The following is a 16,858-nucleotide window of genomic DNA, read 5'->3' as shown; positions in this document are numbered from 1 at the left end:
CATCAGTCATTAGAAGAATACCCAGATGCCTGGCTTACTACTGCCAAACTTTTATCAGCCAAGAGACATATACATCTGATTTCATAACGTTATGTGGAGATTTGCTGGGTTTATTTACTAGTAAGCCTGCAAACAGTTAGAAAAATTTACTGACTATTTTAAGATCATATTCTCCTCCTCAGTAGAGTTCAAAGGAGAATGAAGCTTCAATGGAGAACTGGAAGGGTAGAAAATAGTATTATCACTGAAAAAATTACTGGTTTTATTAAAGCCAAAGCCTGAGTTAAGAGAATGAGATATTGAAATAATTTAAATGCTTAGAAGCTTCTCAAGGCTAGAAGTTGCGGTACCAAAAGAATGGCTTATGACAATTAACACTTCTATGCATGCATTAGATGCAGTACACCTCCAACTGTACTTCTATACATTAAAAAATCAAGTATGTGTAAGCAAGAGGTTGCATGACAATACAGAAATATCCAAAGCAAAGCAATATTGTTGCCAAATACAATTTTACTGTGTTTGAAGAAAGCAGAGAATCTCAATGTTTAATATTAATTTGCAATCTGACTTCTTCTAAAGAAGTGCTAAGTCTGTCAATTTGAAAGAAATTCTTTGCACATTGATAATACTGCAACACCTACAACACCAAAAAAACACCAGACTGTCTTCTGCTGACACATTTTTGTAAGACTTGTCAAATCAAAACTCCTTACAGGACTGAGTACTTCAGAGTGTTGTTCCTATACTAATTTACAAGTGTATGAAATAATTAATCTATAAATACCTTGTACAGTTACAGAGTTCAACTACTCGTTTCCCTTTTCAAATATACATAAAAGACTCTCCAGCTTACAACTTTTACATCTGAAGGAAAGCATTTCAGTATTGCATTAACTCTGAACTGGCACTTCCACCTAAAAAGAAAATTGCAACAGCCTTCTTTCATAATGCAGTACTTCACTGAAAACAATAACAGCAACAAAACCCCAAATTAATATATATTCAAAATATTTCTTAATTTTTTTCGTAACGTTTATATTGTCCTATATAAAAGCAGCTGAAGGTTGCCAGATTTTAAACTTCATAGGTGTTGCAGTATTAGGTTTCATTTATGTCCCAAATGTTCTTTCTGCTTCAGTTTTTAAATGTTGACATGTTGTTAACATTGAAGTTTGTAGTAAAATCCATGCCATTCCAGTTTTTCTGTAAATATCCTTACAGTGTTGATGTATTGGATTTAACAGCTGAAGTCCAGACCAGAGCCATAACATCTAGTAGTCCTCCAGCTCCTTGTAACTCTGTATTATTTAATTTTAGCAGTGAATAATAAGCAAGAGGTTGCATATAGAATCTTAAAGAGTCATTAGGTTTGAAATGATCCTAAAGATCATCAATTCCAACTGTAAACCTCATACTTGCAAGTCTACCACTAAACTATGTCCCCAGCTGCCATGTCATATTATTTATCCTTTCCCCCAATTTATTTATTTATCTCTTCATTTTATTATTCTTTTGGATGTTCATAAAATGAGGAGAAAAAAAAAACCCATACCAAAATAATGCACAAGTGTATTAAAGAGGCATTTTAGACTAGTAACATATGTGAATGTGTGATCAGACAGTTTTCAACATCACACTTTCAACTACACACACATACAGGAAATATCTTTAAAACTGTAAGTTATCAGCAGCCCCTGAAGAACTTTGAGTTACCAGTCAACCATTAAAACTATGTGGGTGGAGAGCAAAGGAATTCATTTGAGTATATTTCTTTTTTATATTAAAAATATTTCATTCTTGTCCTCCTTCTTTCTTCTTGATGTCTTGTGATAAAAGACTGTAAAGTCATTGACCTAATTCACACATCTCAACACTGAGCTCTAAAATATACCCATATCAGGTCAACATAGAACCCCTGCAGTTGCAAACCCTATAGGTTTGCAATGATAATGAAGGGAAGAACCATTTGAGAGATATGTGGTCCTTATTAACTAAGCCACCAATTCTGTAATTTTTGTCCTACAAAGCGTGGAAGGTAAGAAAGGCTTCTTCAGGTCTAAATTAGAAGTCACAGCTGCTTTAAAGCAATTCACAGTGCATCAACTAGGAAGTATTCACATAAAGACAATAACTCATGATTTTACTGAAGTTCTGAAGAAGATATTGAGAGCCTGAAAGCTCTACTTACTTCTTCTGTACTATACCAGATGTTATTAAAGACATGACATTTTTAGCCAGATCCATCCTTCTCTTTATACTATCATGAGTACAGAAAACTTCTCTTCTGTGAATATCCCTTGCTAAGACCATAATTACTGCAGAATAAGAACACAGTTGGAACACCGCATGGAAAGAGTCTGACAGGGAAGATGGAGAGGCTATACTAGCATGATTTTAAAAAGAAAAATCTTAAGGTAGACACAATATTTCTGGAGCAAGTTTCTCATTTCCTACCTGAGAAATCTCTCCCTTCTTAGAGGACTTACTTCAGCTATCTTTGGAATAATTAACACAAAACAAAGTTAAATATCTCCAGAGAAATGTAAATTAATGAATATCTAATATTACATTTTTAGATCTTTTAGTCCTTGCTACTATTTTTAATGTAGTAACATAATATTTATTCACACATTACCAGTAGGAATAATGTAGAAAATACTGACATTTAAATATGTACTTAAATCACACCCGCCTCAAAATTTCAGCTCTTTTCATGCAATCCTAGAACTGTTACAAATACTGGCCTACTGCCAGTGTTAACACACATTGGAGAGATGACATAAGGCTGCTTAAAAAGCTAAATCCCAAGTTTTTAGAAAACTGTTAATGGCATCAACTACAACATGATGACAGCTAACATCAAAACAGTTCCACAGGGATTTTTAGATTCTCATGTTTTCCCTGGTTTTAAGGGCTCTTCTTTTTAAGTTTTCTTATAATTTTATGCACAAGGAACCTTCTGCAAGAGGTTTAGTTGTTTTGTTTCCCGAGGCAGAATACTTCCAAATAAAAACTGACCAAGTTTCACTGGAAACATTTTGTTAAGAATCATTTATATAAGTTAAACCTTACAGCTCCTACTTCCATAAAACTGCATTCTGTGATTGTTGAGGGAGACCTTTAACCATCCCAGAAAAAGAGTCCATACAATAAACAACATAAGCATCTGAATTAAAGATCATTAAATTTGCTCTTCAGTTTTTGAAATAAATTTACTATCTACATCCCCTAGAAACTGACTGGATTAACAACAACATTAATGCCTATTGTCTAAGTACTTCGCTCTAACACAGGAAGACAGAAGGAAAATCAAACATTTTGTTTCCCAAATATAGGCAAGAAGCTGTTGGAAGAATTGAGAACCGAAGTCGGGTCTCAGGAGTCTTGGATTCTAGTTTCTTGTTTACTCAAGAATGATGTACCTTGGTTAACTTTGTTACCATCCTCTTTGAACTGTGTTTTCTGGAACCTTTCCAGAACTGAACCATCAACCTCTAAGTATGTACCAAGGGAAAACATAAGTGTTTTATACAGTTTATTTTCATTAAATAGACAAAAATGCTAACTGTAGGGTAGAGATCATCTTCACGGCACTTACAGACTCTTCTTCCAGAATCATAAAATAATTTGGGTTGGAAAGGACCAGAAAGGTCACCAATTCCACCCTCGCTCTCATGGCAGGGACACCTTCCACTAAACCACTTTTTTTCAAAATCCCATCCAGCCTGGCCTGGAACATTTTCAGGGATGGGGCATCCACAGCTTCTCTAGGCAATCTGTTCTAGTGTCTGATCACCCCTTCAGTAAAGAATTTCTTCCCAGTATTTAATATAAATCCATCCTCTTGCAGTTTAAAGCCAATCTCCCTTGCCTTATCATTACAGGACATTATCAAAAGTCCTTCTCCAGCTCTCTTGCAGGCTCCCTTTAGGTACTGGAATGTGCTCTAAGCTGGCCCCAGTGGCTTCTCTTCTCCAGGCTGAACAACCCCAGCTCTGTCAGCCTGTCTTTATAGGAGTGATATGTGCCAGCCCTCTGAGCATTTTTGTGGCCTCCTCTGGATTTTTTCCACAGCCCTCTGATCATCTTCTGAGCCCTTCTCTGGACTTGCTCCAGCAGGTCCATGTCTTTTGTGTGCTGAGGACCCCAGAGCTGGGCACAGCACCCAGGTGAGGTCTCAAGAGAATAAAGTAGAGGGGGGGAGAATCAGTTCTCTTGACCTCTTGCAGCCCTGCACACTGGATTGGTTTTCTGGGCTGCAAGACCACATTGCCAGGTTATATTTTCTCATCAATCAAGAATGCCAGGTGTTTCTTTCTCATCAGAGCTGCTCCAGTTAATGTAAAATTTCTGCAACAAATATCACACAACCAAACCAATACTAAAGATTCTCTTTTTATAGTCCCAGCACAAATCATGCAGCTATTCTGTAGAAGTCAAAGATTTATGTTGATGTCACAAAACTTGCGCAACAGACTTCACAGAAACTCCTAGGATATGGATTTCTCAATCACAAATGCTCAAGCTACAAACTACATCACAAAGACAGAAGGAAAGAAGAAACAAAACAAAAAAAAAGCAACACCCCAACAAATCCAAGAGAAACGAGCCAGCTGAACTCTTGTGGGAAACGTGAATACTAATGCCATTCTCTCCTATTCATGCAAGCATGGCAGCACCTTGCTTTTTGTTTCTAATCCAGTTGTCTTATGCAAACTAATTAAATATATATGTATATTTTCATTTGCAGCAGGCATAATTCAACACTGCATTAGCACTCCTGCATGCAGTAGTACAAATACATATATGCAATCTCATAATCGCAGTTTACTTCTTGTTGGCTTTAATCTTTGTGTCAGATGCTACTTTATCCCAAACTGGTACACAGATCTTCCGAAATGCCAGAAAATAAGGAGCTTATACTGAAGAGGAAGACCTAAAACTGCTTCAGTTACAATCTACTGCAGTCTTTGAAACGACATGAAGTATCATCTTGGTCCTTTTAGACCTGCATTTCTAACCACTTGTTTCACCTTCCCCTGTGAATTAAGCATATTAAAGTTAAATCTGTTCCACCCGAAAGTAAAAATTTAGTTAAGCACTTCAGAAGTGTTTTGCTTAGTGAAATGGATTCATACCTTATTTTGCCTCACTCCAAATTACCGATTATATCTGGTTATTAAGCAAATTTCACCTTTTACTTTGTGTTCCTGTATTGTTTTGACTAAAACATCAGATTCCCTTTACGTAATGCGAAAACATAACTCAGGAATCCTAATTATGGAATTTTACATTTAATTCATGCGTGACCCTCATCTTCTGTGGGGAAAGCATTTTCTTCTGCTCCTTCTCACAGTTCATAATACAAACTGCACAAGGAGAGGCAAAAGTAACCTATGGAGTCACATTGCTTTTGTCAGAAGAAAAAGGCTGTCTGGATAACTTAACTGTGTGTACTCCTTGGACATTGAATACTTAGATTTTCCTTTATCACACTATATTGGTGGGTTTGTTTTAACCTGGTAAAGTGCCTTCTGCTCTAAATCCACAGGGGGAATTATTATATCTTCAAGACACTCTTAGGGAAAAGTTAGAACAAAAATTAAATAAATGGGTAAAACAGTTAAAAGACATGCAAGAAGTACCTTATATAGAAGACATTAAACAACTTGAGAAGCACAATTAAGAAGCGGTACTCCTAAAAAATTCCTGGATTGCTGAAGAGGAATTTTATGCATACACGCTGGTAAACATTTCACAAAGCTAGAACAACAGAATTTGGTCAAAAGACCTAAACAGACATATCCTAAAATCTTTTTTGCAACACCTTAATTCAAGGATTCTTCTGCAAAGTGAAGTTAATTCTTCTCTGCCAGTTAAATCTCACTTAGGGAAATTAAGTCCATTATGTTTATATTTTTCCCCTTTAACTTGAGTCCTTTCCCAAGCATTAATTTCTGTAGCCAGCTATCAAATCAGTCTTCAGTTTCTAGAGGAGATTAGAAAGTTTAGATCATACTTCATCCAGAAGTTTCTATAATTCTTTCAAGTCTCCCTTCCTGAAAGGTCAAGTAGGTGAACAGAAATGTAGGACCTGAGCCCTCTAGCTACAAAACCGTCAAAATGTGCACTGTGCACCTCTACCTTAATGAAATACATTTTACACAGTACCTGTAATCTTAATCCTAATCTTTAAAGTCTTAATTTCATTTTTGCAATAGGTGCAATAGAAGTATTTTTATATACACCTTAGTTTACATTTAAAAGTACTATAATTCATTCCAGACCTTCATTCAATAGAAAGATCAGTTGATTTCCCAAGCTTTCTCTCTAAAATTTGAAAACAGAACACAACATTCAAACTAAAACAGTGCCAGAGTCTGCAAGTCACCGGGAAATATACAAGACTCTAGCCCTGCAAAAGCCTAATTCACTTCTAAACTCCCTGCATGAGCACATAGTTTGCAATTATTTGAAATACACAGCAGAAAACAACTCATAGGTTTTATTTACACTAATCTGAAATCAGGACAGACTTGCATACAATATATAGAATCTTAAATGAACTCTACCGTGGATCATAAGAAAAATGAAAAAGAAGTATTTACTGTCAGTCTCTTTGCACTTTCTAACACAGCAGTTCAAAATATTTCAGCACCATGCATTTAAATCCACAATTAACTCACATCCACCTCAAGATATCTGATGCATAACAAGTGAGAGTGCACAGGGCACATGCCCAGTGATGTGGAATTCATGGGTAACACACAAATGACTTCACATCAGAAGTGGAATGCTGTCTCAGAAATGAACTATAAACTGCTGGGTAATTTCCTAGAGAAAGTAAGGGAAATATATTGAAGGCGCACACACACAGATATAAATTCTTCTTTGAAAGTATTACTTTACATATGCACCTAGGCCTTAAGGTAAACCTAAAGCACATTTAGGGGCTCCAGGTCCTTTTTACACTTTTTAGGGAGCACAAAGCTGTAGTAATATCTTTAATGTTTTACTCATTATTTGTATGCACATGGAACAAGACCAAGGAGATCCTTTAGCTTATTTTAATTCAACTTTTCTTTTTATTCAATTAGAGTTCCACTGATATTACCATCAAAAGAAATTGGACTTTCAATTTAAGGACAAGATACCCCTCAGTTATCAGCTTTCCAACACATTAAGGTGCACAGTGTGCCATGACAAATACTATTTTAAACTGGTCAATGGTGCATCAACTGTAAATAAATGTGAACTGTCTCCATTGTGAGGCTGCCAGCAGTCTTCATTCTCTTCACTCTTAGTCCAATGAAATGTCACCTTCATCCGTTTTAGTATACATGTAAAGAACACTGGCAGTTCCCACAGTACTTTAAAATTACCTTTAAGCGTTCTAGCTATTAAATTCCTGACAAATATTACTTCTTCTGCTTTCTCTTTAATAAAGAGAATCTGCCTCTCATTTCCTAAAAAATGCCATTTGCTTACAGCTTGAGCATCACACAAGAGAGATTACAGCACCAAAGCATTGTTTTAAGTTATTCCAACTAAATCACAGCTACAGTCACATCTGAAACACTGCCTTAGCAATAGGCTTTGAAAACACCTCCTAGCTTGACTACAGCCTCTCACAAAGAAACGATGTCTTCTCTAGGCTGGGGATGACATAATGAAAACTGTTCAATCAGCAAGAGCAGACCAGAAATTTTCTCACACTTCACCCTCACTATCTAACGCATTTAAGCTATTACCAGACACCTTAAATAACAACACTTCAGCAAAGGGAAGGCAAGCATCACTTGAATTTCTCCATTTAAACAGACTCGCAGAAGGGCTTATTACAGCGCTGGAAGAGCAGCTACAATTTCCACAGAATAAATAACCAGTACCAGCCCAGCAGTCGGGGATCCGCACACCGGGATACCTGGCTGTGCCAGGCGGGGTTCGGACGCCGCTAGCGGGGGCCGGCACTGCGGCAGCTCCCGTGGCGGCTCCCGGACCGCCGGAGCTCTCCCTGCGGGACCGCGGCGTGACCGCTCCCGCCCGCCGCCACCGGGCCATGCTCCCGGGGACCGAGGGCGCTCCAGCTCGGCCTCCGGGCTACAAATCCGGCCGCATCCCACCCATCAGCAGATGGCTGATTTGCCATCAGCCCCGACAGTCCGTCGCTCTCCAGGCCCATCGCTGTCCCCACGAGGGAAAGGAGCAAAGGAAAACAGAGCGGAGGAGGAAGACACCCGAGATGGCTGCGGACCCGGCGCGCCTCCCTCACCTTCGTCAGCTGGGCGATCTTCTTGCTCATTTTGAAGTGCAGGTCCGGGCTGTGCTCGGCGCCCAGCCCCGCCTGTGCCGAGCCCGAGCCGAGTTTTCCCGCTCCGGGCGCGGAGCCGCCGCCGTAGCTGTGCTGCGGCTGCTGCCAGCCCATGCCCGGGGTCGCCATCTTCACCGCCCGGCTGCCGCCGCTGCCGCCGCTCGGGCTCCGCCGCCGCCTGCTTCACCGGGGACCGAGCCCGGCGCCCCGGCCGCGATCCGCTGCGCCAGGCGGCTCCTCCCGCCCCGGGCGCTTCCCTCGGCCGCCGCCCCCACCGGGCTGCGGCGTCAAAGCTCTCGGGGACGCTGCGAGAAGGGGCGCCAGCCTCTCCTCCCCTTCCCTCCCCTGGCCGCCCGTCCGTCCCCGGGCGGGGGGGTTCGCTCGGTGGGCCGCGGTGGCCGCGCTCTTCCCGGGGCCGCCGCCGCGCTGTTTACGCCGCGCGCCCCGCGTCACTCGCCCGCCCCGCCCGCGCGCTCCCCGCCCGCGGCCGCGCGCGCCGCCCACCGAGCGGGCCGCGCGCCGTGTCCCCCCCCCCCGGCCGCCCCCCGTGCCAGGAGCCGGGAGCCGGGAGCCGGGAGCCGGGAGCCGGGATCGGCCCTCCAGCGGGACGGGGCGGAGAGAGCCCCTTGGCCCCGGGGGCCTGGGCACGGCGCGGGGAGGGTCGGGGTTCAGTCAGCGCTGCCCCTCTGCGTTCGCCGAACGCCCAAGGCTTCTCGTGGGAAAGGAGCCCTGAGCGTGTGGCGGGGGATGCCCAGGGCACGGCGCTACGGTGTGGGGTTAGCAAGTGGACCGAGCTGGTCCCCGGGTTCCTAGCGGTGTGAGCGTAGGACGTGCCAGCAGCAGGAGGTGGCACAGGCAAGGAGCCGCTGGAATTTGGAGCAGGTAGCAGGTTAGCAGGTAGCGTGTAGCAGGTAGCTCGGGTTTTGAGGGAAGTGGGGGACTGGCCTCTTCTCCCAGGCAGTTAGCGACAGTATGAGAGTCTTAAGCTGCTCCAGGGGAGGTTTAGGATGGGCATTAGGAGGAATTCCTTCAGAAAAAGGGTGATAGATGTTGGAATGGACTGTGCAGGGAGGCGGAGGAGTCACCGCCCCTGGAGGTGTTAAAGAAAAGACTGGATGTGGCACTGAGAGCCATGGTCGGGTTGACAAGGCGATGTTCGCCCGTAGGCTGGACCTGGTGATCTCCAAGGTCTGTTCCAACTAATCATTCAGTGATGAAACGCTCACAAATGCTGGGGTGACCCGGCCAGGGAGTGGAGAGGCATCCAGCTGAGCCGGCCGGTCTCTCCTGGGTCACAGCGCTGCTCCCGCAACACACAGCTGCTGATGGGCATGGAACAAAGGTCCCCGCCAGAGGGGTTTACAGCTGGATTTAGCACGACCTTTAGGTTGGGCTTGGCTGCTCTCTTTTTCAGTTCCCATCCTGTGCATCTCCTGGGAACTGCCACCCTCTTTAAGAATTTAACATCTCCTTGCTAGGCTCTGGCCTTGTGAGAATATATGTATTAATGTGGTTTGACACATCTGATTCCCAGGTTAACAGGCTTTACAGTGTCCTTGGTACTCTCTGTTGAGTAGTTTATCTTTTTACGGCTTTTTTTCCTACTCTAAAAATTTCCTCTTTGCCTGCATTCTCTGTAGACAGGCAAAGGTATCAAAGAGGCAAGCCACAAAAATACACAGCTAAGTCTGTGGTTCTCACCAACGTTATGGAGAAAAGTATCTCTTAGAATTTGCAAATCATAGATGGAATAGTAACGTATAAGAAGAGCTCCATATTACAGAGCAATGTGCCTCACTTTACTAGTAGAGATTCGTGCTTATGTTCCATGATAAATAACCAACTAAGCCTGAACTGCCAGTGCGAACCTGAGGTCATGGGGTAAATAAGGTTCTTTGATGCATAAACTAGTCACTGTCCAGAAGGCACAATTAGATGTTGCTACTTCTGTGCAGGTTGATTGTGAGAGTGCAAGAGAAATACCTGCATTGAGTTCTTCAATTTCCATGCATCAACACACTAGGAAGATGTTCAAAAAGGTCAGAGGTTCTAGGAAAAGTCTCTTATAATGAAAGAAGTAATTAACCCAAACTATTTTGGATAACAAGGATAATAAGAAATTATTTAATCACAGTCTGAAGTAGCTGTGTTGTCTTAACTCAGAATTTGCATTGTCCAGGAAATTCTAACACCTATTTTTTTTTTCCTTCTGAAGTGTCCCATTCTGGCAACAGAGAACAAAGGACAGATGGTGCCTACCCAGGCAGTGATTCATACAGATGAAATACAAGAGGAATAAAGAATATTAGGAGCATCTGTTTCAAATCTGTGTCCATAGATTACATCCATGAATAGCACATACTGTTAATTCAGTTTTATCAAATTAAAAAATAATTCAGTGGCAGGAGAGACTGATTTTTCATGTCTAGGAAGGTCAAACTACTAATTAAAGCAGTAGACTGTTTGTGGAGGCCTGGTTACAGATAGTGGTTATGTCTGGCTGCATGTATGACATTGGGCAAACTTCTAAAATCTCATGTAAAAAGAAAGGCTCTTTAATGTACCTAATAATGCCTCAATATGAAGGAATGGCTGGCTCAATTTATTAGTGCTCCTAGAAATCTCAAGAGTTACAGAATATTTTAATTTTAATCTACACATTTAAAATATTTTGGATAGATTTATTTTTAAAATAAATTAAAGCCGTTTGGATTTACTAACATTTCCCCTGAGACAAAAAGACTGGATTTTTTTCAGTATCTTTTAAGCAACCACTTTTCCTGTGGTTCATATTGGCCCTAAATCATTGTTTTGAAGCATTTGGAAGTGACTTATATGGCCATGCTTAAATATATTTGACAAAACAGTCAAATTCATTCGATTTTTGTCTCCTCCTTCTACTGAGATGCCAAATACTAAGTTTTGTCTAGGTGATTTTAAATTTTTTTAAAAAGTGATTAAATATTCTTTGTCAGTATTTCATGTGCCATTTAGTAGTTAACTTATTCAGATTTTTTTCAAGCTCCTCTTTATACATTTTGTGCCTTTAGAGCTCCGATGGTGGTGACTGCTAAGCTCTTTTCCTTTCAGCTCTGCACGTGTAGGATAGAGCCTGTTTTGTTTAAGGTTGCTGATGAGAAGGAAGGCAATGCAGCAGAGCAGTCAGGATCCTAGTGGGTTTTTTCCTTGGTGGGATTTAATGTCTCATCAGTGCAGTGGGATCTGTAGCAATGAAGGTGTCCCCCAGGGCTTGGGCTGAGGCCATGCAGAGGCAGATGAGGAGATGGTGCTCAGGGTTTGCTGAAGGGCGTGCAGAGCATTGGAACAAGGCAGGGCTCCTGACACAGATCACTGCTCCCAGGGCTGCACAGTGAAACCTTTGGTGTCCCTGTCACCATGGGCTTACATAAGTGAGATACAGTTTGTATCTCTCCCGTGTCTTCATGGGATTATGGACACTGTGTAGGAGTGCTCTTGGTGTAGGTATGCAGAACATTTTTTATGTATTTGAAAATATGGTCAGTGAATATATGCTTTAAGATTGCAGGGGTTTTTTTACATTTGCTATGGATATATAGTGGCATGTGGGAAGGACTTTGTACTTTTGCTTTCTCTGATGGAAAATCACCAACACTGCCTGTGGGGAAATATACCTGTGCCTTTTTTTGTATCCTACTGCCTATCTGCATATTTGCAGTTCAAATATTCTGGTGTGTGTGTAATGTTTTCTAAAATTATGAAATGCCATCACTGAGGTTTGAAAAACCAGGGAAAAATTTCATTTACACTCAATCTTCTGGGATATTGTGGATTACAGATTTCTGTGTGCACTAACCCTCCTTTATTTACCTCATCACAGCTGTGACTAAGATAAATGTGTGCAATCACAGTATGCCTTATTTTCAAGCCATAGGCATAAAACTCCTTCTCTGATTCTTTATAGACAGAAAGTGTTACAAGGGCTAAGCTTGCTTTGTGCTAATGTCTTTTGACAACTCTGAAGATGTCAGGAAGTCGGCAGCTTTTTCTGAAAGGACAGTTAACGAGAAATTTGACCCACTGGTCTTTGCAGGTTTGTGCTATTTAATTTGTAAGCCTGCAGCTACAACTCCGAACAGAATTTTCAAAATTTTTTTGCATATGTGTATTAACTAAATACTTAAAAATACTAAATATAGAAACTAGTCACTTAAAATACGGAGATTCTTAAAAAACCCTCTTTATTTCTACCAGAATTCTAACTAATAATTTATCATATACATACCTTCAGTTTTTATGCAAGTTTAATTATTTTCATAAATTAAGAATTCACCATTTAAAACAATAGTATAAGATATTCAAAATAACAACACAGCTTAAACATATCTGTCATTCGTGCTTTAATTTTCTGGTCCAAACAAACCTGGTGGAATATAATAACTGAATAAGCCCATGGTGTCCTACTTTAACATAAAGACCTCATTGCTAAGGCTGAGGTTAATCTAGGATGCTGAGGTTTCTGTGTAAGAAATCATGCAAAACCATTTTGTTTTGAAAGTGTACAAGTAACAAAGGCTTCTTCTGTTAGCTGTAGATAATTATATACAGGGGCATATTTCCACATCTATAAAGGATGAGAGTGCCCAAAATTGTCTCGCTATGATTACACATACAATCATGAAGAATATGTGAGGGGAGGAGAAGAATCAAACAAAAAAAAATTAAATATCCTAATGTCTTTGAACTAATCTCATGACCTTTTAATTTGTGAGTTAGCAAGATTGATTTATGGAAGGTGAACAATCAGATCAACATTTCAGGATACTCCATCTGAGTAGTTCAGTCATTACCTTCTTGCCTCTGTGTATGCAAGTAAGAATTCAGTCAATATGACTCAGTAGCACAGGGTGACAGACACAGGTTTATGACTCTACCTGGTAGATCTTTGGTTTTTGCATCTTTTTTGGTTTTATAATTTTATGGCTCTACACTGCTTTGGCCTTCAAAGCTTGGAAGACTCGACCTCTGCAAATCTTGAATATGTATATTAAACCTGGCATAATTTTAATTTTTCGAATAAGAAAGCAGAGAATGGTGAACACATATTTGAGACAGATAAAGTTGTTGTCTTTATTATGTCTTTTTGCCCATCTAGGAAACTGTTAGTGTGAGGAAAATAAATTAGGTCACCAAATCCTAAAAGGAATGATGCCATCTCATGCATGTGTCCTAACTGGAACTACTGTCAAGATATGATGAAGGAGAGAATATTTTTGCCTGCAACTTGCGAACAAGCATATTTGAAAGACTGGGGGGTTTTGCTGATTCTTTGGAAAAGAATTTCCAGATACTGTAAAGATGTGCAGTGGCACACAGAAAGATTCCCATGAGCAACTATCTCCAGATATTTCTCTCTTTCTTTAAATCCACTTATACCTTGTCTTGCACAATATTTTTATCCTCACATGGAGGATATATCACGTGCAGTTGGAGGCATATGGGTTTTTATTAGAAAAATTAACAATAATCTACTCTTTTACATCAATTTGTTTTAATCAGTAATAATCAGTAAAGACATTTATATTATTTTAATTTCAAGCTCAAAAAGAGTAGTTAAGGATGGAAAAGCTGAAGAAGATTAATAAGAAAAGTGTAAGGGTCTTTTTTCTGATATAGCTCTCTTTAAGTACTTCACTTGTCTGTTTATTAAGCTTGTACCTACATTTTTTTCAGCAAAGAAGTTTTATTTTAAAGAAAATAAAAATTACAGAGAAAGCACAGATCTGTTTTACAGACAAAGCAAAAAAAGAAACCCCAAAGCAGCAGAAGAAGTGGGAACAAAACTAATGCTTTGGGAAAAACACCTCACTGCTTACACCTGACTGTCCTTTACAGAGAGAAGTCACACAGAGGAAGTGTTGGTTGAATCCCTCAATGCTTTTCTGAAAGTTGCTGAGATACAGCTGGGGAAAAATGCTTCAAGAGCATGCCTAGTGTAAAATGGTTTTTCTCTTGTTTCAAAAAAGATCTCATACATTTGTGTTCTCTTGAGCTGCACAGATGGGGAAGACTGGATGAATCCTCAGTTAAGTATGAATCTTACTACTACTACTACTGTTTCTGTTAGTTCTCATAACATTTTCTTTGTCAAGTACTATTTCAGTCTGTTCCCTTTCTATTTTATCAGGGCAGGAAAGCTTTTGACAACATCAAGAAAGCATCCACATACATAAAAACAACTCTATTTCTTTTCCCATCAAATTAGAGAACTAAACCTATCAGTGCTCACCACTGCACAGAAAATTAATAAGACAACTGGTCATTATAAAGCCATAAAATTAATTTAAATGGTAATAGTACCTGTACAGAATGTTTTGTGCCATTCATCTGCACCAAGATGCAGCATGTGGAACCTCTCAGTAACAGGCTTTTAGAAATGAGTCACTTCATTTCCAGCTTAGAGACAGTATTTTGGATAGCAAAATATGCTTCTTGAAGTAAACCTTCTGACTCTAAATAATGTTTCATTTTGCTTTTTTGCGAGGTTTCTGGGTTTGTTTTTTTAATACATGGTGCACATTTGGTTTAAGTTGTCAATAAAGTCCTTCAACAGGATATGACAGTCCTTGTAGTCTCTCGTTTAACCTGCAAAGATTTAACATATAAGCTACTGCTTCAATCTTCTTCTAAACAAATGTTCTCATTTTATGTTGCTCTTTTTCAACTTATGAATGTTTTTTCCAGGTATTAAAAATTAGACCTAAAACTGGGAAGCTGGAAGCTCAGCCAAAGACAAGTACATCAGAAGAATGGTAGATGGACAAGAGGAAAGGAACAGAAGGGTCTTGTCTCAGTTTAGGCCCTCTGGGGCAGGGTTGGCCTTTATGATAAGGAATAAGAGGCCAAAGAACGTGATTTTCAAATCAGGCCTGCCCAGCAAGACTCTCACAGTGAATTTAGCAGACTTTTAAAGAATTGTCATCCTTTCCTGCACAACTTGTGTAAATCAACCTGGTTGATTTCACTCCCTACAATACGTCAAACAAAATTCTGACTTTCATGTTTCAATTCAATTTTTCTAGATTAATACTACAAATAAATTTAGGGATGCAGAGAAAGCTTCATTTAATTTCTCCGTTAAAACTCAAGTTGTAGGCACATTTCTGCACATGAAAATGCAAATTTATCAACATATGTTAAATCTAGCATACTTTCTATTATGTGGAATTATCTACTGCAGAGGAGATGTCCAGTCTTGCATTCCATATTGGAATATAAATCTAATCTGCCTAAGACAGTTTTATTCAAGTGGGTTAGAAAGCATTTTTGGTTTTGCTCATGGACAAAATAGCAGATAGAACAAAATTTTATGTATTAAGTAAGTTGAATTTGAAAGTCTTAATCATAGACTGTTAGTCTTTTACATTCTTATGCTCCTCTGATAATAACTCATTAAGGAGACTGTTCAGATTAGAAAATGAATACATTTCACTTAATTCAATTAATACAGTCATATTAATCTTCGTTACAATGAAAGCATTCCTATTGAAAGGAGCAGTGACCTTTAGTAGACTATTGGAGTTTCTCCCAGGGATGCATTAAGTAATCTTGCTAACTTCTGCAATGTTCCTCTAAAGACTTAATTAAATGGAAGGGAGTGCCATGAGTGAGGCTGTCTTGTTTCTGATGCAAGTGCTATGGTGAGCTCAGAAAGGAGGCAAATACAAAGAAATCTGTGTGGCCTTTTAGTACCAACTGATAAAGATTACTTTGGTATATTAATGTGACTTGCTCAGCTCAATCTTGACATTCCTTTAATATGGTGGATTTGTTGTATAGAAATGTAATGCACTTATTCTCTTTTTAGAGGAAAAGCAACTTTATAGGTTAAAATATAAAAATCATTCTGACCAATAAAAATATTATTCAGATTAAAAATATGTGATAAAAAATTCTAAACAACAGTGATTGAGAATAAGACACTGATCTTCCTGGGAAAATCTGGCTGGCTGATGATGTTTGGTTGGTTTTGGCATCATTATTGCCAGTTGGTGTTTATTACATCTATTGTGCATTTTGAAGAAAAAATCTTCAGTAGGAAAAAGCAGCTAGAGAGACTATCCCCAGTTTCTGAATTATGCTGCTCTCAGCACCTTGATCTAATATCTTATATCTGTCCATGGTGCTGGACACGACCCAGAAATGGGCATTCCCAGCCTAGAGAGCCGGTTGTATCCTGGGCTGCATCCTAAGCAGTGTGGTCAGCAAACATAAGTAGAGGATGAAGCACCTCTCCTATGAGGAAAGGCTGAGAGAATTGGGTTTCTTCAGCCTGGAGAAGAGATGGCATAGGGGTGGCCTAACTGTGGCCTTCCACTACCTAGAGGGAGCCTAAAATAAAAATGAGAGGGACTTTATGCAAGAGCATGTAGAGACAGACAAGAGGGAATGGCTTCAAACTGACAGTAGGTTTGGATTAGATGTCAGGAAGAAATTCTTTACTGTGTGGGTGGTGTGGCACTTGAAACTGGCTGTCCTGAGAAACTCTGGATGCCCTGCATCTGA

General features: G+C 40.0%; 1 protein-coding gene across 7 annotated transcripts in view; it reads right to left on the bottom strand.

The window, feature by feature from the left end:
• Positions 1-8,443, bottom strand: part of FAM184A (family with sequence similarity 184 member A) — a 72,958-nt gene extending 64,515 nt beyond the window's left edge. For 5 of the 7 annotated variants that reach the window (XM_088161878.1, XM_088161879.1, XM_088161881.1 and 2 more), the window contains exon 1: positions 8,276-8,407. In XM_088161878.1, coding sequence (XP_088018004.1) covers positions 8,276-8,305 — 30 coding nt within the window. In that variant the 5' untranslated portion in view covers positions 8,306-8,407. Of the gene's footprint in view, positions 1-8,275 lie in introns of all 7 variants that reach the window. The other 2 variants (XM_088161876.1, XM_088161877.1) reach the window with 1 other exon arrangement.
• Between the last annotated feature and the right edge of the window lie 8,415 nt (positions 8,444-16,858).

Source organism: Sturnus vulgaris, chromosome 3 (assembly GCF_052056855.1).
Source record: "Sturnus vulgaris isolate bStuVul1 chromosome 3, bStuVul1.hap1, whole genome shotgun sequence".
Classification (NCBI taxonomy): Eukaryota; Metazoa; Chordata; class Aves; order Passeriformes; family Sturnidae; genus Sturnus; species Sturnus vulgaris.
This window is presented reverse-complemented; position numbering and strand designations above follow the sequence as displayed.